At 57.9% G+C, this 21,878-nt stretch overlaps 1 protein-coding gene across 1 annotated transcript in view; it reads right to left on the bottom strand.

Moving 5' to 3' along the window:
* PPARGC1B (PPARG coactivator 1 beta) overlaps window positions 1–21,878 on the bottom strand; it is a 50,567-nt gene that overhangs the window by 12,959 nt on the left and 15,730 nt on the right. Inside the window, exons 2-3 of the mRNA XM_062002902.1 lie at window positions 3,848–4,021; window positions 1,644–1,856 (exon numbers count right to left, since the gene is read on the bottom strand). Coding sequence (XP_061858886.1) covers window positions 1,644–1,856; window positions 3,848–4,021 — 387 coding nt within the window. The remainder of the gene's footprint in view (window positions 1–1,643; window positions 1,857–3,847; window positions 4,022–21,878) is intronic.

The following is a 21,878-nucleotide window of genomic DNA, read 5'->3' as shown; positions in this document are numbered from 1 at the left end:
GGAGGTGTTTGCCACCTGCCCGTGGCTGCAGGAGCAGCAGTCAGGGCTGTCTCCACAGCATTCACCCACATCCCCAGGGACCCCCAAGTAGGTGAAGGCAGTGGGGACATGAGGGGATTCACTTGCCAGAGGCAACTCAGCTCCCATCACACAGACAAGAGCTGTGGTGGTGTCCAAACTTCTCACTACATCAGTTCTGCCCTTAAGTGACAGAGACTTTGCACTGGCATGAGTGACAGGTTGGACAGCTCGCTTGGATCTCCGTGCAAGGCTCATTTAGCCAAAACATCCAGAGAGGGCTTCAACTCATTAATGAGCATTGAAGGCAGATGCAAGCCCCTGTGGGACCTGCTGAGGATCTTCCCCAGCACCCTCTGTCAAGTCCACAGGGGTCAGAGTGAGGTTTTCCCTGGGCTACCCCCAGTGCCACCACACCTGATGGGAAGGGCAGTGTAATGGTTTTCTTCCACTCAAACCCATTTTGGTTAGAGGGGGAAAAAAAACCCGAAACCAACCCAACAAACCAAATCCCACACCCAGCAACAACATTTCATATTCCACCCATGTCACACTAACAACCGAAGGCAACAACAGCTCAACAGGAAGACAACTGCGTGGGCCCCGGGGGGCTGCACGGAGCAGACAGATCTGGGGCTCTCGCGCTGCCCAGCGGGCACAGAGCCCCGGCAGGTGGGACAGCCGATAGAAATAGGGGGTGTCCGGGTCAGGGTCTGCTGGGAAATGTCAAATGGGGGACCCAGGGCTCTAGGTGTGCAGGTCCTGTTGGTGGAAGCCACCAGCACCTTTCCCCCCCACCCTCAACCCTGCAACGTATACATCCTATATATAACACATGCGACTGTGTGATATATACCCCGCTGCGCAGGGCGGTGGAAATGCAGACTGTCACCACTGGATGTCACTCCCCGCCACAGCCCGGCCTTTGGGACACCCCCGGGGGGAACTGTGAGCCCCAGGACCCGACCCAGGGACCTTCCCCACGCAGGGACAGCGGCGGTTTGGAGCAAATGCTGCCAGATAGTCCCAGCCAGGAGGGGGAGTGGGGCTGGGAACAAACAAGATGCTTGGGCCACCAAGTCTATAAGACCTGGAGGCCACATAGCCCCTGAGGGGGTTGTACTGGAGGGCATGGAGGGGTTAAACCCTCCTGCTGAAAGCTGAGGGCATGACCTGTCTGACACTCCAGCCAAGCCCCCTCTGTTCCCCCTTTGAGAGCAGCAGCGGGGAGCTGGGCCCTGCGGCAGAGCGGCCACCTTTATCCACCAGCACAGGGCTGGGCTGGGGACAGCCCTGGGCCGCCCCACATCCACACTGGGATTAAAAGCAGGTGTGGGTCTTGCCAAAGCAGCCCTCACCCCTTCGACACCCACCCCCACCCCCTTCAGATATAGATATTGGTATACACAGAGCTCGTTCCCGTGAGATGGGTGATGGAGGTGACAGCAATGATGCAGAACATGTATACGTATACAATACAAGTATATGCTTTGGAATTGACGGTTAGAGAGAGTTTTAAGCCTAGAATGAAAAAATTCAGACCTTTGCTTCCTATCATACCCATGCAGCCGGCTTATCAGGGGCTCATCCAAATCCACCTTAAACAGTAGGAAGTGGGTTCTTACTAGAGACAGCTCATCAAACTCGGGGGCCGGGGGTGGCCCCCCCGTGACCGGGGCGGTGGGTTTGGGGGAGGGGGCAGGCGAGGTGTAGGCATGGTTGAGCGTGTCCCCCTCTTCCATAGTTCGGAAGGCAGCCAGGCCCATGTCATCTCCCTGTATATCGTCCAAAGTCTCGGTGAGGGCTGCCAGCAGCGCTTCATTCTCGCTGTCTATTATCTGGAAGGGGCAGGCAGAGAAGAGAGGGGCAGTTAGGCTGGGCAGAGGGGCTGGGGGGATGCAGGGACTGGGGCAGAGGGGAGAGGGGCCAGTGGTGCCAAACCAGCACCCAGGGTCCAATGACACTTCCCAGTGACCCCATGGGGAAGCTGGGAGAGCTCTTCCCCAGCATAGTACTGGGATGAGAGGAGAGACCCATCTGGAAAGGGAGCATCCATCTCATCTGTCCCCCTGCACCACCATCAGGAAAATAACACATCAGAGCTTCTTGTCTCCTGAGAGTCATCTCCACCCCACCATGAGGCAAACAGCAGCTGATAAAGGATCTGTGCTAAAAAGGCTCCTTGCCCAAATCCTCCTGGCTCTGGGCTCCAAGTCTGCCCAGTGCTGCTGAGAGGAGCTGGGAGCAGCATGCAGCTGGGACAGGAGGCTGGGGAGGGGGCAGGCACAGTCCCCTGCCCTCCACAGGGTTGGGGGGCCCAAAAGGGCACGGCCAGTTCTCTGCAGCTCTCCTGATGGGCAAGGCAAAGAAAACGTGATGAGCTGTAATTTCAGCCTGGGGCTGCCCAGTGGGCAAGAGGGGATGGCTTCCAGTAGGGCAGAGGGGAAGCTCAGCCCAGGCTGCACTGCTGTTGCAAGCAGTGGCATCTGGCCAAAAAGTACGGGGTTTGTTTTCCCCAAGGGCCCCCACACGCAGGCACCCCCAGCTCAAGAGGGGGATCTCGGCCCTCATCCTTAAATCTGGCTGCACCCAGTGCTCTGCAAGTGACCCCATCAACAGCACTACCCCCTTATAGTACAGCTCTTGTCATCTGCTTCTTTTCAGTGAACAGCATGACATGGAGATGCTGAGGGGAGATTTGTGAGTGTCTGGGGCTGTGCTGGGCCAGGAGGGGCTGTGGGCTGCTCCTGCTTCCTCCCTGCCCATCATTCCGACCCCTTGGTCCCCACTTTCCATCTGGGCTTCACCTAGACCAATGCACCTCCAGCCCTCCCAGTCCCACATAGCCCTACGAGTCCCCTCCCAGACTGCAAAAGCCCAGAAGAGGATGCAGAAGCTGAGGAATGGCTAAAGTCAGCCAGGAGTTCCTTCTTTTCAGCCCTCCTCCACCATATTCCAAATGTAAGCCATGCCCAAAGAGAAGCAGGCTACCATCAGCCATAAAATTAGCCTAGGAGTAAATTCAGGCTTGTAAGGAGGAGTGCTGACTGCACACAGCCTCCTGTGCTTCTGTCACCTTGTTAGAAAATGAAATCTCTTTTGTTCCCTGCCCTAACGTCACTCGCAGTTACTAAAGCAGGCTCCAGGGAAAGGCAGCAGGATACTCCAATTTTGGCTCCATTTCTTTTCCTCCTGTTACTGGCACGAGACTGCTGTGCATACAAGTTCAATGCGATACATTTCATCATACTCCACTGCTCCTAGTGGGCCTGTCTTTTGCATTTCGTTTCTGTTTATCTTTTCCCCAGGAAGTTCAGCGGAAAATATGCATCTCGTGATGAAGGTCCCTCAGCTGGACTGGACCATTTTCCAAACACAGCATAAAAGCCAGAGGGTTGTTATTACAGCCAGGTTAGAAAATATTGGGCCTTCTTTTCTTTTTTTCCCTTGTTTAAATACAACTCCTCGTCCCTTCCAAAACACAGCCCAGAGCTGGTGACTAGCAAGCACCAGTGGATAACAATCTCCTTGTCCAAGGGGGTAAGGGCCGGGGTGCTGCTCAGGAGATTCCATCCTGGGAATCAAATGAGATGTGCTGCACCTCAGCTGTGATTCCCTTTTAATAATCCACCACAGGAGAGCTGGCTCAGCAGCTCCTGTCTGCTCACCCACTCCTCCTTAGCCATTTGTCCCATTTAGAGCCAGCACACAAATTAATGGGGCACTAATCAGCCGGGGAGGAGCTACTAATAGTTGTACATGTCCCCTTCTTCCTCCCTCCCCTTCCCCTGCCCCCATCCTCGGGTCCCCTGTGCCAGGATAAGGGTACCTGGAAGAGCTCGGGGTCGTCGGTGCTGTACTGGCTGGAGTCAGTCTCCGAGTGCTCCCCGCCCCAGTGCAGCTCGTTGAAGCAGCCGGCAGAGTCAAAGTCACTGGCGTCCAGCTGAGACAGGTCAATCTCAGGGAAGTCAGAGTAGAGGTGCTCCTCGCCAGACACCTCGTACTGAGGGGAGAAGAGAAAGGGAGTGAGCCTGCTGCCATGGCAGGCAGAGAGAGACAGCAACTCCCCACCACCCACACCTGCCACCACCCCTCCGTTCTGTGAAACAGCAGCACCTGAGTGAGAAGAGCCCCATCTGCCCCTGTGAGCAGGAGCTGAGGCTCAGCACAGCTACCTGGGCCCTGGCAAAGCAGCTGCCAGTGCTCTTAGGGGAAACCAAAGCTGTTCCTGCCTTCATAGAATCGTTTTGGTTGGAAAAGACCCTTAAAATCAAGTCCAACCCCTGCCTTCATGCTGCCCAGCCCACCACTAACTCACGTCCCTCAGCACCTCAGCTACACAGCTTTTAAATATCTCCGGAGATGGGAACTCTCCCACCTCCCTGGGCAGCCTGGAACAGTGTCTAACAACCCTCTCAGGGGAAAAGTTCCTCCCAATATCCAATGTAAGCCTCCCCTGGCACAACTTGAGGCCATTTCCTCTTGTCCCACCACTCATTACTTAGAAGAAAAGACCCACTCCCATTTCACTGCAGCCTCCCGTCAGGGAGTTTTAGAGAGTGATCGTGTCTCCCCTCAGCCTCCACTCCTCCAGGATAAACACCCCCAGTTCCCTCAGCTGCTCCTCATCAGACTTGTGCTCCAGACCCTTCACCAGCTTTGTTGCCCACCTCTGGGCACACTCCAATGCTTCAGTGTCCTAAGGGTGACATCCAAGGTTAACCAGCTGCCCTGGGGCTCAGCGGCAACACAGTGAAGCAAGAGACTTGGGCACACACGAGACAGCAACAGACAGAGCCAGGCTCCATGGGCAGCCTCATGCCCAGCCACCATGGCTGCTCCATAGCCAGTCCCCATCCCTGTCCCCATCACACAGCACTGGACCACGTGGGGACAGTCCCTCTGGGGAAGCTGCATGTCCTGCACGTCCCAAGGCAACATGGACCCTGATCCCTGCACTGCCCACGCAGGACGAGAACAGCATGGAAACAAATCAGTGTCCGGGTGCACACGGGGCAATGCGAGCTCTAAGAACTGAGCCAAAAGCCTCCACTAAACCACAGACAGGAGCTGGGACCTGCCCCGTTCCTGTCGGGCTCCATGGCTGCACCCACCCCCAGCAAGAGCGAGGGCTGGGGCTGGCACCAGCATGGCACAGCCTGCACCAAGCCCTGGGCCCTGCTTGGTCCGGCTCCTGACGCCCAGGTTCAAACACAGAGGGAGAGGAAAGGTCTGGTGTGACTCCTCCTGGTATTGGCTGCCCAAGGGGAGTTTCTGGTGAGGAGAGAAGCAAGTTTATTTACAGAGCAAATGGATTTTGGAGCAGGCAAACATGGAAGCACGTGAGAGAGGCTGCAGGGGCAGGAGAACGTGAGGGCCTCCCCTCCTGAAGGGCCCCAGAATGGTCTCCTTTGACTCTCCTGTGTGCACACACCCCACCCACTCCCATTTTGTATTTTTCACCTTCTTTCTTCCCTGGGGCACTGGAAGAAAGGGCGAAGGGTTTGGAGGAGGCAGCAGGGGTAGGAGAGAGCAGGTTCACATGCCATGCCTTGGCTACAGACTGGCAGCCTGGCCGTGCTCATGGCTGCAGCGAGGCTGAGGGCTGTGGGCAGCTGCTGAGGCTGCCCAGTGCCACAGGCACAGGCAAAGCTCAGGGCTGCCCTGTGCCAGGGGATGCTGTGCCCAGCAGCCTCCCTCCACCCTGAGCCGGCGGGAGGGATGTCAGGTAGATACCCATGAGTGTAGTGCCACCAACTACATCTGTACAGACCCCTGAATGGCTCCAGGATCTCGATACCCCTCATGGACGCCTCAAAGCTGGGGCTCTTCAAACTTGCCCTACAAAAACCTTTGTTCCCCAGGGGGTCAGAGAGCATGTAGGCACCCAAGGGTCCCTGTCATCACTGCCAGCTCTGGGGGACACACACATCACCTTTCCCCAGCTCTCCTGCCCCTTTGCTCAGAGGGCATCCCGAGCTATCTGGGATCAGACCTTCTTTGGCCTTTCAGATGTGTCCCTTACCTGCTGTGGCTTGTCCCTGCTTTCCTGCCTCCACTCCTGCGCTTGCTCCAGAAAAAGTCTCACAACAACTTTGGCTCCCCCTTCTCTCCAAATCTTCCCATGGGAACACAGGCAAAGGCTTTTATTTTTAGAAAAGCCATACATACATATATATATACGTGTGTCTCAGTGTGTGCGTGTGTGCGGCCCATTAAAAATAGCAAAGCAGTCAAATTCTCCTGCTCCTTTTGATATGCCACAAGGGAAAAGATCCTGGTGCTGAGATCACAAGGAGCAGCTGACACCAGTGCTCGGGATGTCTTTTGATCAACTCCACAGATGTGACATGTCCCCATTGGCAACAGGGACGGGTAAAAATAAACTGCTGCAATCTAATGCTGCTGAGCTGCCCTCTCTGGGCATCCCAGAGGCAAGAGTGTCCCGGCACTGCCACGCTGCATGCAGCCATCCTGAGGCAGTGGTTGGTAGCAGATGCTCCCAGGTTCCTGGCTAGAACAGGAGTGCCCAAAAACTCAGCTCTGCTTGTGTCCATCCCTCTCCTCCTCGCAAAAAGTGGGGAAAGCCTTTGCTCAGAGTGGCTGCCCACGCAGGCACCCGGCAGGGTATCCCAGCCCGAAGCCACGGCTCCAGCCAGCCCCTCTGCTAGAAAGGGTCATTTAAGCAGCCTAGCTACCAAGGGCTTGAGTCTCTGGAGGGAATGCATCCCGCCAAGCACCGCTAACCCAGCACTGAGCACTGAGAGCAGAACCCCTCTGGACTGGCCATAGGGGTGGCAGCAGCGATGGGGAGGCTGCCTGAGGGCACTGGACCTCATCTGCTGTGACTTTCCCTTTTCCCACCCTTTGCATTTCCTGCTGCCTTGGGAGAGGAGTGAACTTTTGTTCTAATTTTACTCGGGAGTTTGAAGGAAGATCAGCCATGGGTTCTTGGTGTGCAGCCAGCAAACACCCGTGGAGACATGCTCAAAGATTTGGAGGCATCCTCCAGCCCAGACACCTGGCCCATGCGTGCTGCAGCGTGGCTGCAACCTGAAAGCTGCTGGCAGCTGGTACTGACAGGGCCAATGACACCCTGCTCTGGGGAAGAAGGATGCTCAGGCAGCTACGTCAGTGCCTCTGTGCCACATGCCTACATCCTTTAGGGTAGCAGGAGCCCAAGCCTGAGCATCCCCTCCAGCAGGAGCACCCTGCAGCAACACCACACGAGCAGCTGCACCTGAAGGCCAAAGCTGAACGTGGAGGGCATTTCGGGGAGCAGCCTCCATTCAGAGACATCCTCCTCAATGTTCTTTAAAGCATGGACCAACTCTGACCTCAGCCCATGCAGAAATGCAGTTGCAATCGCAGGACAAAGAGGCAGCTGACTCTCGCTTGTGTGCTGCAAGGAGCTTTGCCTCTGCAGAGGTTTTGCTTGCTGGGAAGACAGAGGATTAACGTTTTTGTTCATTTATTGGTGAGCTCAGCCAGCCTTTGCCCACAGTGAGAGGTTTATAACTTCAATGGTAGGAACAGGGGCTGCCCCAGGAGGCTGTCACACTGGGGTTTTGTGCCTGTTGCATGCCTTTGCTGAGGCTGGTGGGGCACAGCAGCAGCCGTGCTGTGTGTGCCCAGGGATGGGGGTCCTGTGCCCACTGCAGCTGCACTGTCCCACTGCCAGGCCCGCCAGCTGTGTCCACCACGGCGGAGCTGGTAAGAGCAAGAAAGCACAAGGGACCATCTCCAAACCAGCACTCAAGGACGTTCAGAGGTTACCTCACCAGCTCTCCCCTCTGGAGAACCTCGGCTGCACCCAAATCATAGAATCATAGAATCAGCATGGTAGGGGTTGGAAGGGACCTTTTAGAGATCATTTAGTCCACCGCCCCTGCAGAAGCAGGTTCACCTGTCTCCAGACAAGCACCTGCGGGGCTTCTCCCTAAGCACTGTGTATGAGGAGGGGCTGCTTCCCCTCAGCCTGCACTATGCCTTCTTTTGCTAACCCCACACAAGCAGATCAGTCTGAGAGGTTCTGATGGCTCCTTGGGCAGCATCCCTTTGTCTCCCAGGGCTGCGAACAGAAGAGCTCCTGAGAGCTCTGGGGACTGCACCCACCAGGGCACTTGCTGCTCCAACTGCCTGTCCCTTTGCAAAGCTCTGATCTTTGCCCTTCCCCAGGCAGTGGCAGGGCAGAGCAGGACAGGGAGCTGGCATGGGGGTCGGCTCCATCCCTCTGCCCAATCATAAGGGAGAGCTGATGTGGGCAAGAACCTCTAGCATGTGTTCTGGGCTGGATCTGCAGCAGAGGGAAGGCAGCCGCTGGCCAGAGCCACATCCAAGGGTGCTCACTGAGCATAGCTCAGCACTGGCTCTCGATGGCATGGGGACCCCAGGTGGGCCATTGCCCTTTTCAGGTCTTTCTCCTGCTCTGGAGCAGTATTATCTCTGATATAGGACAGGTGAAGTCTTATCTGTGCAGAGACATGAGGTTCCTCTCTAAATCCAGCTCTAATTCCAATATTGGATTAACAAGACAGGAAATGTTTTCCTCTTTTTTACTGTGAACTTGGCCTCCTCAGACTAAATCCCCCCAGTGAGTGGGGTTGGAGAGGGTGTCTGGGGCCAGTCTGCTGGCTCCAAGGGCAGCCGTACCCAGTGAGCTGATCCAGCACAGAGCTTGGCTCCACGTGCGTGCAGCCAGCTCGTCCAGGGAGCAGGCAGCACATGGCCCTCCTGCCTGTCAGCCTGAAAACAGGCACCTGCCGCCCGAGTTCAGCAGCCTTCAGGCAAATGCAGATGCTTTGGGGTTTTGCCTTCCCCGCGGCAAGCCTGGGGAAGAGGCAAAGGGGCAATGCCGCCTCCAGACACAGTCTTGGAGGAACCGCAGCCCTGCTGCCAGGGAATGGCAACGAAACCAGGGCAAGCAAGACAGCTCAGCTGTTCACTGCCTGCAGCGCTTGGCTGGCTCTGAGGGGTTGGGGACAGGGCAGTGACCGTGACGAAGAGACCTGCAGGTTCTCTCCTCTATCAAATCCCTGACAACAGCACCGGTAGAAATTTCCCTTATCTGCAAAGCTCCTGAACGCAGCCCCTTGAAGTTGTGGCCAAGTATTCCGCAGCGAGGCTCCGAGCGCGGCAGGTGATGGCACACGCATTGTGCTTCTGCTTACTGAGGCTGCAAAAGTTTCAGCTTCTGAAGGGTGCCGGCGTGAAAGCGCTGCTGGACGGGTGCAGCCTTCGCAGGAACCTAATCCTGGCTAAGCCTGGGAGGCTGGATTTCCACTGCCGCCTGCATAGGCAGCGCCAGGATGCTTTGCAATCGCCTTGTCGCTCACATGTCACTTTGCTGTACCGAAAAAAGGAAGGAAAGCAGCAGCTCCTCCGAGGGGCTGAAGGAACTGGCCAGAGGCAGGCAGCCCACCTCCCTGCTGAGGAGCCCAAGCGGTGACTCAGCCCTGCGCAGAGCCTCCTCCCTCCCCGCAGCTGAGTGCCTATCCAAAGCATTAAGGGATAAATATACATCCACACAGGCTGGAGACAGGAGCCCCAAATTAGCCAGAGGCGTTTAGGCTGGGACCCAAACCAGCAGAAGGTGGGAAATGCCGAGAACACAAAGTGCTGGCTCCCGCCAGCCCTCCCTCGGCGGCACGGGCAGCGCCAGCTCCCGGTGCCCACGTTCATGGCCAGACAGGGGGTTTTCCCCTCCTCACCCTCACCTCAGGCTTGTCTCTGAAAAGGAAAGAAAATCCTTGGGCAGGGGTTTTGGAGAGAGCCGTCCAGGCTTATCAGGGAAATCCGTAATCACAGACTGCTTGACATTAGGATTACAGCCGTGCGGAGAGCTGGACACCACCGGGACGAGCAACTCCCCGGGCTTGCCGGTGGGCACGGCTGCCTGCCTCGCTCGCTGCTCAGGCAGGCAGACATGGGGGTCTGCAGACCCCCAGCACCCTCCTGGAGCTGCCTCAGCACCGGGGCAGGGAGGCGATGGGAAAGCAGCCACCACGACCCACACTGGGACCAAAGTCTGTCATGTTGATATCCGCACGGCTCCCACTCAGGGGATGCAGTCCCCACACAGTCAGGCCACCAGCGCCCAGGACTGGGGCACAGCTGGGTGCTGCCAGCCCCTTAGCTTCCCCAAGGACACATCAGTCTCCTCTCAGCCCAGAGGGACCCATGTGGGGCAGGCAGCCCCCCTCCAGTACCAGTGAGGAGGGCAGAGGTGAGGATGGAGGAGAGAGCTATAAATAAGTGTAAATACAGCAAGGAGGCACCTGGCCAGAGCTGTGAAGGTCACTGAAGTGTGTGCCAGCAGATAAGCAAACCCACTCCCCACTGGCATTTGACAAAATGTCACTGTGAATGAGAGAGCATTGGTGTCGGGTTGTGCCTTGGCCCGGCTGCCCCTCACCACCCCCGATATTTATAGCGGGGTGAGCAGTCCCTTCTCAGGACCTTGCCTGCAAACACCGCACTGTGCCACGGTAAAGGGAGGCACGAGGGCTGCACAGGCAGTGCTGAGCAGCAGCAGGCTGAGCAGTTTGGGAGCAGAAGGGGCACAGGAGTGCCCAGGCTCCCAGGCCTGCACAGGGGCGTGCAAGGCCTCGCTGTCCTGCTGGCGGCGGGGCATGGTGCCCGCTGCACTCTGCTGATTTTCAGAGGTTTCTTTTAATTCCCACTAATCTAACGACTCAGCCCAGCCAGCAAGAGTTAAAACCCAGCACTAGAATTTAAAGCCTGGACAAGACAAACAGCAGGTTGATCTTTTCTTCCACCCGAGCTGCTCAAAACCAACTGCTGCTCGCCTGTGTTGCCGTGGCGCGTGGGAGCCGCGGTGCAGTGCCAGGCCCCACACCGGACACCCTGCACCAACACGTGTGGGGCAGCCCATGCCCTCCCCACACAGCCCCTGAGGCACAGGGCGGCCATGGGGAGGGGGGACAGGCACCAGCAGGACGAGGGGTGCTCGGTGCCAGGCTCTGGGCCACAGCCAGAGCACGAAGGCGGTCTCGCTCGCTTTTGTCTTACATTAGAAGAGTGTAATTAAGATCAACCATGAGATGCCAGCAATAGGAAATATTAAACATTAACTGCAAACAATAAACACAGACTTGCCAGGATATCTTTGATATGGAGGAAAGATGGCAGAAATTGCACTAAACTATCCTTGAGTCACAGGACAGAAACAAGGAGCCTGAGATACTGGCAATAATGCCCTGAATAAACAACGCTCTGCTAGAACATTTCAAACAAAGGTGTGTCGGGTTTAGGAAGAAGGGCAGCAGCAAAGTATATCACAGGTTACTGAGCTGCATGTTCATACTATTTAGGGTCCAAACTACTTGATGTCTGCCTGAGCTCCAGGACGAGTCAGCCCAGGGCTGCAAGACCCGTCAGTGCCACGGCAGAGCCAGGGTCCTGCCACAGAGCTCAAGGCACCAGCACAGGCACGAGCACCTGGCAAGGGCAGACAGGGAGAGCAATGGCTATTGCGCCCCATGCAAGGAATGGGGCAGCAGGCAGACTTGGTGGGGAACAGGCTGTTCCCAAATCAAGATGCTTCTCTCAACACTGGCTAATGGAAATAGCACCTGCCGACTGTGGCTGCTGCCAAGCGCCGTGCCGGCTGCTGCCACTGATGTCCCGGGGATACGGTCTGCCGTGCTCGGGTCCATGCAGCATGTCTCTTACCCTGCACCCCTCAAGTCAAACAGCAGCATCCTGTGCCAAAGCTGCCCAGCAGCCTGCCTGGCAAACATCACTCAGCACCCACCGATTTCTGCACAGCCGCGAGCAGCATCCCCACACCTGCACGTGCCGGCGGCTGCTGCCAGCCTGGCCCTGGTCATGAACCGCATCATGCTCGATGGCATCAGCAGGGCAGGGCATGGGCCTGGCCCTGAACCCTGGTGGTGGCTTCTAAGAAATTCCCTGTTATCTGCCACAAAACCAAAGGCAGAACCAACAGACAGCAACTGGCACGTGCTGAGCTGGGTACAAAAGCACAGTAGGAACTGCAGTGTTCCATCAGCTCTGCTCTCCAGCCCTGCCATGCCATCCCCTCCCCAGGGGAAGAGGCAGGGGCAGGGGCAGGCAGTTGTGCTCCAGCACAATGCTCACCTCAACACAGAGAGGTGCAGGGCAAGGACGGAGCACGAGGTGGCACAAAGCTCTGCAGCCTCGAGAGGCAGAGGATGCCCAGAGAGACCAGGAGCAGAAGGGACTGTAGCTGAGGCCAAGTGGCTGCATTAAGACCTGGAAACTCTTGGTACCACTTCTACTGGCAGATCCACAGCTGGAAGCATCAGGAACTGCTGTGGCCCCATGACAGAGGCTGGGGAGCCCCCAGGGAATGGGGCTGCCTTCAAGCTCCAGCCAGGCTGGCGGCACAGGGGAGCCAGGACACACTGTGGGAGGGGGCAAGTGCCTGACTCACCAAGGAGCTGACTATTAGCCAGCTCTGCTGGTCAGAAAAATTCCCCACGATGGCAACTCCCTCCTTTTGAAAGGAAAACATGAAGGGGCAATTATTTTCAGATCTTCCTCTTCCGATGTCCCAGCAGCTGCAGCCACATGACGGCTGTGGGCTGAGGGACTCCAGCACAGAGGCTGCCTGGGGTCAGGGTGGCTGTGGGCACTGGAGGAGGAGCTGCCCTGCCCCTGCCCTGCCCTGCCAACCAGCCCCTTTGGAGGTTTGGTCACCAGCTCACAGACTGACAAGGCTCCATAAGGCCCTTTCTGCCTGCAGGATGTTGCAAATGTCTTCCCATGGCACAGCCCTTGACAGCTAACAGCAGCCTGGCTCCAGAGAGTTTGCCATGGCACCTGAAGCTCTTCACCCCTCTCAGCTGGCTGCAAGCACGCAAAGGAGACAATGAGTGACTGTCTCTCCAGCCCCCCACACTACAAGTGTGCCTGCAGTAGCACAAGGAGAAAAGCAGAGCTGCTGCCCACAGAGACAGTGGTAAACATCACCATGTCGTGCCACATTGGGTTCCCACTCCAGCTCCAGAGGTGCCCAGGAGAGCTCAGCCTCAGCCCTGCTCCCTGCCCGCAGCCACGGCCTCAGGATCTTCCGCAGTGCTGTGCTTGGAAAGTTCTCCTTGGCTTTGCCAGGAGCCACAGCCTGCAGTCCTGGGAATCCATGAACTACACCCAGGGCCTGTCACAGACAACATGGCAAAGCCAGGAGGGTTTTGGAGGCCAGGGCCAGAGGGGGGGGGAGCGAGCATGCAGGGGGCAGGCTCTCAGTTGCACTGGAGCCACTCGCCCCATGGGGTCAACAGCTCTGGAGCTGCTGCCTTGAGGCTGTGAAATGGCAGGGAAGGGGAGGCCAGCTTGCGTGAACTGTTATCACTGAAATACCCACCTCTCCAAACACAGGGCTTTCTGGGTGGCAGCTGATGGGGTGCAGCAGCTCAGCAGGCAGCCTGGCTCTGCCACGCTCAATGAGGCAGCTGTGTTTCCTGGTGCATTCTGGCACTCTTGTGTCAGCAGATCCACAGCCATGAAACAGGAGCTGAGAGTAAAGCTTCACAAATCGTGCCCCTTTATACCCACCGGTGTCACCCCTCTGCCAGGTCTGTGGCCACCATCTGCAGGATGCTCCTGACCTCTGCAAGCCACAGATGCCTTTCTGGACCTCAGTGATGCTCCCATGCAGAGTAGGGAGCGTCTGGGTAGCCGGTCCTCTGCTGGGAGCACTCCCAGTTACTCTGCCAGGGAGGTGGCAGGCACGGGAGGAGGAAAGCATTATCTCCTGCCTGCCTGCAGGTCTTGTACCAAAGCTTAGAGAGAAGCAGAGGCCTTCCAGGCCTGAGGTGCCCCACATGGTTTGGTGCTGCCCGCGCCACTGGCAGCAAAGCTAATCAGGACGAGGCAGGAGACGGGGAAGGTTCAAGCTGGGGTTAAGAAGGCACAAGGAGGATCTTCCCGCATTAGCCTGACCTCCCCGCAAGCCCACCCCCGACGCTCTGCCGTCACAGGCACGTTCTGGTGCCACAGGCATGCTCTGGTGCCATGCCATGCTGGCTCTCCTGCCGGGGGGCTTGGGGGGAGCCCCCACTGTGCCCAGCTCACACATGAAAAGTGAAGTTTTCAGCTGGAGTAAGGCCTCAAAGGATGAAAACCACTATAGGGAGGGCAAAACTGCTCAGGTGTGTCTGTACCCTCCCACCAGGCCTGTCCATGCATGTCAGGGCCGGTATTGCAGTGGGGGTGGAAGCGCGAGCCCTGACAGCCCTCTCTCCCTGGCACTGCTAGCCACTCCTTGCTGCATCCCCCTGCGCAGGGCAGCAGGTAGTGCTGCACACACCAGCTCCTGTCTGCTGCCCTGGCGCCCCACGGCGTGGCCATGCTGCCTGAAACTCACTGTTCCCCAGCATTAGGGCTCCCTGCGAGAGAAGGGAGAAGAGTCCCCACCCCCTTTCTCCTGAATCAGGGGCTTCCTCCTCTCCCTACTGCAGCTGGGCCCATCAGCTGGGCACCGCGGCCTCCCTGATTAAATTATTGCCCATTTTCTCTCCTGGATGGACGAGATGCATCCCCACCCAGTGCAGTCACCACTTGGCTCTGCTCCGGCTCTGCTGCCAGCCCACGCTCCCTGGGAAAGCCTTGGAGGAGGCAGTGGGGGGGCCAAGGCACTGGTGGGCAGGCACAGCTGCATCATCCCCTCAGTGACTCAAACCATGTAAAAAACCTGGCTGGGAAGGGGGATGCTGAACAGCTGGGTGTTTTCCAGGTGGGCATCGTCAGTGCTAGGAAACCATCAGTATTAACTGGTCAAGATTACTGGTACTATGCCAGTTATTGCAGTGGAGAAACTGAGGCATGCAGAAGGTGAAACGAGAGCAGGTTACAGCAGGTCCCGTGACCACGTGCTATGTACACAGCTCCCGAGGTGGCTGGTGCAGGAGTGACCCCTGAGCAGCACCTCTGGGGCTGCCAGGCAGGTGCTGCCAGCCCTGCTGCACTTTCACAGGCACAACCTGTTTGGCCCAGGGATCTCCCGGTGCTACACTAACCGGCACAAGGCTTTGCCATGCCCGTGCCCGGACTAGGGCACTGCTGGGGTCTCGGGAAGTGGTGGGTGACCCGGGGCTGAGGCTCTGTCCTTGCTTTTTGGCTCTGCAGGGAGCATTTCTAGGAGCTATAGCCCGGAGCCAGTGCTGCCAACCCAGCTGCTCCTCTGAGCTTTCCCCGGTGTGGGGAACAGGCGCTTTTCCCTTCCCCTCGGCAAACAACTGACTCACCCAAAAAAGAAATCGCTCCAAGATCTCCAGATAGAAAAATCCCTCTGTGGGCAAAATGCTCCTCCAGGCCCACATGCAAACCCAGGTGATCACCCACAGACACAAAGCTTCTCGCTGTTCTAAATTGCCCCCCTGCCCCGTGAGGGACCACACCTTTCCCCTCCCCAAACCCCATCCCAACAGGCTCCGGCGGGGCGCGGGAGCTGCAGGCCCAGGCGGGCTTGGGCTCTCCCAGGGCTGGGACCCCCCCGCTCCACTCCTCAAACCAGTGGAGGTGAAGCCCACAACTATGACTTCTTATGCTTAAATCAGAGCTATTTACTCATTCTGTGTCCTGTGCCAGCTCCCTCGCAACACTGCCCTGAGCTTGCCTGCTCCCAAGACTTGTGCCCCCCGTTTTTGATCCCAGCTAATCCAGGGATCAACGTAAAGCCAGAGACCCCAGGGTATGCTGGCCTGAAATTCAGACCTGAAATCTGGATCTGACAGCTTGATGCCCAGAAGCTGGCCCGATCCTGCATGTACTTCTGGGTCAGGAGCATCAGAGCCGAGGGTCCTCTCAGGCATGCGGGAGGCCACATCTGCCCTGGCAGTGCCATGTATCCAAAATACCCAAACCCCCGTGCAGGGCTCAAAGGGGTTAAGGTGTCTGCTTGGTGTGTCACCTTCACACACAATGAATGGTCCGTGCACCTTGCAGTGGCTCCCCAGTCATGTGAACAGCTCCAGTTACTGGCCCCTCTGCTCCTCCATTTACACTGTCCATCTCCCCACTCCATAGATGCCCTCCCATCCGTCTCAGCTGCCTTCACCCCACACATCAAGGGCTGCCATGTGGAAGTGTGCTCAGGTGTCCTTGGGCAGAGCGTCCAATGTCACCTTGTAGGGGAGCGCGATGTGTCTGGCGGGGAGGCAGGGCAGCAAGGCCCATGGCGGGGAAGCCTCGTGAGGCTCCTGCCCCGCAGGCTGAGCCCATGGCAAAGGCTGGCCTTGCACCTTCCCACTGCTGCTGGAGCTGAACCCGCCAGCCCTGCGCCTCTGAGCCTCTGGCAGCACAGGCACGGCAGGCAGGGGCTGCAGCAAGCAAAGGCCTCGGCCTCTCCCGCCAGCACTCTCTGCTCCAAGCGTGTGTGGCCAGGCAGATCCATGCATCCCCAAGCCCGGCCAAGCCGCATCAGTTCCGTGAACTGCAACGGTGAGCTGTTTCAACTAGTTGGACTGCTGCCTGGCAGTCAGGTGCCTTCCTCCTCCTCCTCCTCCTCCTCCTCCTCCTCCTCCTCCTCAAACGGCTGCCAGTAGCCTGCGGGCAGCTGCCCAGGCTGCCGTGGATGCCTCCATCGCCACGCTGGTCACGCTGGGGTGGCCGGGCGGTAGGGGCAGGTGCAGGGGCTCACTGTCCCTCAGCTCCACACACTGGTTTCCCGCAGCACAGCTGTGAACCAGCCCCGTCAGCGGGTTTCAAAGTCCTTGAGGTGTCCTCACGTGTCCCAGCACAACGTGCACCATGGGCAATCAGAGGAAAGGTTGTCTACGCGCAGCTCACATCCACACAACACCCATCGCGCTCGGCCGGGAGAGCGGAGCTGGGGCTGTGCGAGCCCCAGGGTGCAGCAGAGCCGGGGAAAGGGGCTGTTTGCCCTGTTGCTGGTGAGTTTTGTCCAGCACTGTGTCTGTGTTGGCATTGCCCACTCTGTCTGCAGCCTTGGTGGGATGCAGGAACCCAAGCAAACCGCTCGCTGAGACTTGCTGCAATCAAAATTTGGGAGGGTGTAAGAAAAAACAGCCAAGCTGCTGAGAGCCACAAACGAGGCCCCTGGCAAAGCTGGTGACCATGTCTGTCACAGCTGGCTCAGCCACACTCACATCTCATGGCAACAGCTCAGTGTCTGACTTCCCCTGTAGAAACTCTCCCCAGGCTAAGAGGGAAGAGGAGCCAGCACATAGAGAGCATCTGCTCCAAAAATCCTCCAACGTGTTGCAAAATGGGGGAAAAACCTAGTTCCGAGCACCAAGCATCTTCATGCAAATCTCACTCTTTCCCAGCCAGTACCAGCCTCAAACTCTGGGACAGCAGGAAACCCACAGCTCAGCTCTGTGCAGGGCTCTGTGTCCTTTGCACAACACTTCAGCCTCTCCTTAAATTTCAACACAGATTCCGGGTAACTTCATATGCTGCCAGTTGAGTCACTGGAGGCCTGGCAGCCCTGGCTCCGGCAAGGAAATGTTCCCTACCCACCCAGGGCTGCTGCCAGCAGCTCCAGTGGCACAGCCAGGGCAGCCAGGCTGCTGCCAGAGGTTTAGGCACTGTATGGATTAGCAGCTCCGTGAGGCAATAGCTGCTACTGCACTGAAACATGGGACAAAGAGGGATGAAGCAGCCTTTCACCCGCAGCAGGGCTGTGAGGCTCCTGCCACGGATGGTGTTTGACCCAGGGAGCCCAGGTGGAATGTGGGGAGGGAGAAGTGCTGCAGAGGCAGCCTTTGTACAGCTCGTTGGAAGACAGAGAGTAATTAGCCAGCCCAGCACACACAGCAGAGGCCGGGCCAGCGGCACCGGCAGCAGCGCCGGGAGAGGGAGCTGACACCAGGCTGCAGTGGCACGAGAGGTGGCTTCAGCCCTCCAACATGTTTCTTTGCTACAAACTTCTGGGCAAAAAAATAAGGCCTTTGCAAAACTAAACAGGCCCTGAGCCAGCTCCTTCCAAGGCTCCCTGGGATGCTCTGCTCTACCCATCCCTTGGTGGGTGCCAAGATCTTGTCACAGGTGTCAGATTTTGTTTGGGGTGTTTCTCCAGCTGGTGCTGGAGGTCCTTGATGAGCTTTTCTGCAAAGGTGGCATCAAGCTGGAGGAGTGGGGAAACCTGCCTGTGCTGCATAGTAAAACCCACTGGCAACGTCGTGATGCTTCTCCAGACACTGCATCTAAATATAGACTCCTCATTTTTTACCCTGCCAGCTGCTGGATTTGGTGTGAGAGGAGCCAGGGGGCTGCACGGACACGGCCCCTTGCCTGTGGCTGGGGGCTGCCTGTGCACATGCAGGGCAGAAGCTCACATTGGCTTTAACAGGGTGCAAAGCACAAAATAAACCATGAGTCCTCTCTCCAGGTGCCCCCTGAGAAATGGGGCCGGTTTGTGGGTGAAATGCTGTGGGTCTAAATCCCCCACTCTGTGTCCCAGAGAGGTTTACTGGCGTGCTGGCATGAGCAGGTCCTGTCTGGGGATGGGGAAAGGGTTCCTCCTGCTCCTGGCAACAGCTATGTGGTACCCAGGCTTCCAGCTGAAGGTTGTGCAGCTCTCCCATGGCTTCTCTGCCAAGGAAGCACAGCCATGCTTCCTCACTCAAAGCAGCCACAGATGCCAGTGCTCAACCTGGCTGCACTGTCTCCCTGGGACTATGAGTGAGGGATCGTTTCTGCCAAACACTCGGGTCACACCAGGATTTGTCCCTCTGTTGCACATCCCTGAGAGAGGGAGATATATCCCAAAATTTGCTGGGGAGCTGCAGTCTCCAAAAGACTTTTCCTGAGAAGCCTTGTTCACCAATGGGAAATGTGGTGCTGGGGGGGGGGAAGGAGTTGATGCTCAGGGCAAGGCAGACAGGTGAGGATGAGGGCAGCATCCCACATGCCCAGGTGAGCACAAGAACCTGGCAGGCTCTGCTCTGGGTCATTGTGTGAAGGCAGCTGCCATGGGGCTGAGGCACAGGCAGAGGCAAGGGGGTGAAGCCCAGGATGCCATAAACTGCAGCTGGCTGCCACCTACACTCCGGCAGCTGTGAGCTGCCATGCCATGGCACTGCCTCCCACACAGCACACTCACCCCAGGCTAAGCTCCGGCCTTTCACCCAAGCTCCTGCAGCAAGCATTCCAGGGGCTGGGACTCAATGAGACCTTAAAGGTGCTCCCAGTAAAACCCCAGCACTGACCCATCCTCGGCCCTGTCAGAGCCATCCCAGGAGATGCAGGGCTGGTGTGAGCTGCCCGCAAGCCTCCTGCCTGGGCAGAGCTGGGACCTTTCCTGCTGCTCTCTGGAGGGAACATGGGAGCAGAGGTGGAAGACACAGGAGGGGCAGTGAGCCATGCTCCTGTGGGTGCCATCGAGACCATATGCTTCCTGCCTCCATCACCACATCTGGGAAAAGTGGGGAAGAAAAGGGGATGTACTGCAAGCCAGCCCCTACTCCCACACAGCTGAGAAGCCGAGCTGGGCCGAGGCACTGCCAGTTGCTCTCAGCAGCCATCCCCCTGCTCCTGGCGCCAAGTCCCGTTGAGCCGGGGCCAGGCAGGACGGGAACTCCAGGCATCCTGCCTCCCGCCGCCGGCGTGCCCGGGTCACGCTGGGACACCTGCTCCCCGGGTGGCCAGGGCACCTTGCTGCCAGCACCGCCGGCCTCCACACGGCTCCTGTCCCATGACCTCGCCGCCAGCCAGAACAAACAGCCCTCCAGCTCCCCAGCCCACCCGGCCTTTCCCCCACTGGCTAAGCAGGAGGCTGGGAAGTGGCAGGAGGGAAGGGGTTAAGCCATTAATCATCCCTGCAGGAGAGGTGCTGAGCCCTGGGCCCATGGCACCCATGGGAGCAACGGTCCTGCACCCCACACACACCAGCACTGGCACAATCCAAAGGTCTCACAGAGGCAGTTGGGGGCTGCCCTGTCCCACCACCAGCTCAGACAACTGCTCCTCTGGGTGAATCGCCTCAGGTGGGGGTAGTGGCAGAGGTAGATGCGGTCCCCAGTGCACCTGTGCCACCACTCATGTGAGTGCCACCACACACCAGCCCATTGCACACCCACCCACTGCACACTGCACACTGCACACTGCACACGCAGAAGCGACTCCCTGCTCCTCAGCATCTCAGGCACTGGCAGGAAGCTGAGCTGGATTGGCTGTAGAAACAGCCTGAGCCCCCTGGACACATGGGATGCTGGACCTCAGGCTGCCATCTCCACGCAGGGACACACAGGACAAACCACTGGGCTCATGCAGGGCAGCTGAAAAAGCCACCCACTGATTAACATGTCCTCAGCCCCCACAGAGTGTCCCCAGCGTCATGAGAGCTGCAGTGAGACCGTTACTGCCAGTAGCCCGGGGGTCCTGCAGCAGCATGGCAGGGAGGGAGCTGGGGCTCTGCCAGCCCACAGGAGCCCCATGCCCACGAGCATCCCTCAGCCCAACCCTGGACACAACGGGATGCTCCCAGTCTTGAAATCACCTGAGATGAGGGATATCTTTTTACCCTTTCACCCCAAATTTCACCATCTTCCAAACAACTTTTGTGTTTTGAGAGTGTGGGGAAGCCTGAAGCAGTCTAATCCTCACAGCATCCCCATGCTCCGGGTAAGCTGGCCAGTCCCATGCTACGTTCCTCAGCCAGACTTAGATGGCAACAGCTCTTCTTTTGGGAGGATGTCAGGGCTCACAAGCCAAGAGAACGCCCCTATGCCTTTGGTGGCTGTTCCCCACTCTTCCCTCATTCCCTACTCAGGGACTATTCTATGTATAAAGACTTACAGTAACTCAAAAATACCCCAAATGTGATCTCTGGACAACCTCCTTCTCCTCCTCTTTGTGCTGATGTCTCCTGAAGCAGCACAGGGGACACACGAACGTTCTGCTTCTGCCTCCCCCCGTAGCCCCAGAGGCTTTTCCCCTACTTTCCCCAGGCTCACAGGGGGCACAAACCCTTGGGCAGTAGCTGGTATTTGGGTAACAGGCAATGGAGCACTGGGGATGCAGAGCCAGGAGCACATGCTGCTGTTGCCCTGACAGCCAGCCATAGCCAGCCAGCAGGACAGCAGCACTGCAGGCTCCAGCAGCTCTCCCCCAGCTGCCAGCAAACACCCCTGGGACCCCTGAGTCCAGACGTGAGGGACAGCAGATGGGGGAAGAGCTTGGAGGGGAGCAGAGCCTGCCTGCCTGCAGCTCTGCCCTCCCTCCCTCCTGTAGCTCTCTGGGCTGGGGGGTGGGATTCTGTGGCATCGCTGCTTTTACCCTTCCCAGGACCGCAGCTTGTTTTGGATGGTGACATGTGCTGGATTGAGTGAGGCTTTGCTGATGTCCTGCTGGAAAGAGCCCTGTCCTCATCCCTGATGGGAAGCTCTGCAACAGGCTCCTTCCCCCTCCAACAGCTCAGCTCTCATCCCCTGGCTGTGCTGCCCTCCTCACCCTCCTCCTAACCACAGTGACCCTCTCCCACCTTTCTCCACAGGAGGATTTTGCTAACACCAGCCAAGGGATTTGCAGGTATAAAGGGCTCGTTAAGTGCTCCCTGTGCCCGGGAGCCGCTGGCATCCATCTTGGCACACACTCAGCACTGTCCTGCAGAAACCTCAGCAAAAATCCCCCCACCAGTGCCTGCCATCCCCCTGTCCCTGGGCAGCCCCCCGTCCCGGCCATCGCCCCTTGCCAGGGGCACGGGTCCCGCGGGACAGGCTGTGTCTGCGCAACCAGCGCGGGGGACATCCAAAGAAGGAAAAGTCAGAGGGATGGAGGAGCCGGCAGGGCTCCCTGGCCGGCCCATACTGTAAAAGGAGTGGGAACAGGGACTGCACAGCTCTGGCTCCAGCAGTTTTAAGATGGCTGTGAAGCAGGGAGGAGGAGGA

This window comes from Colius striatus, chromosome 9, assembly GCF_028858725.1.
Source record: "Colius striatus isolate bColStr4 chromosome 9, bColStr4.1.hap1, whole genome shotgun sequence".
In the NCBI taxonomy this organism is placed as follows: Eukaryota; Metazoa; Chordata; class Aves; order Coliiformes; family Coliidae; genus Colius; species Colius striatus.
Note: the sequence above shows the minus strand (reverse complement) of the source record. Positions and strands in the feature narration are given on the sequence as shown.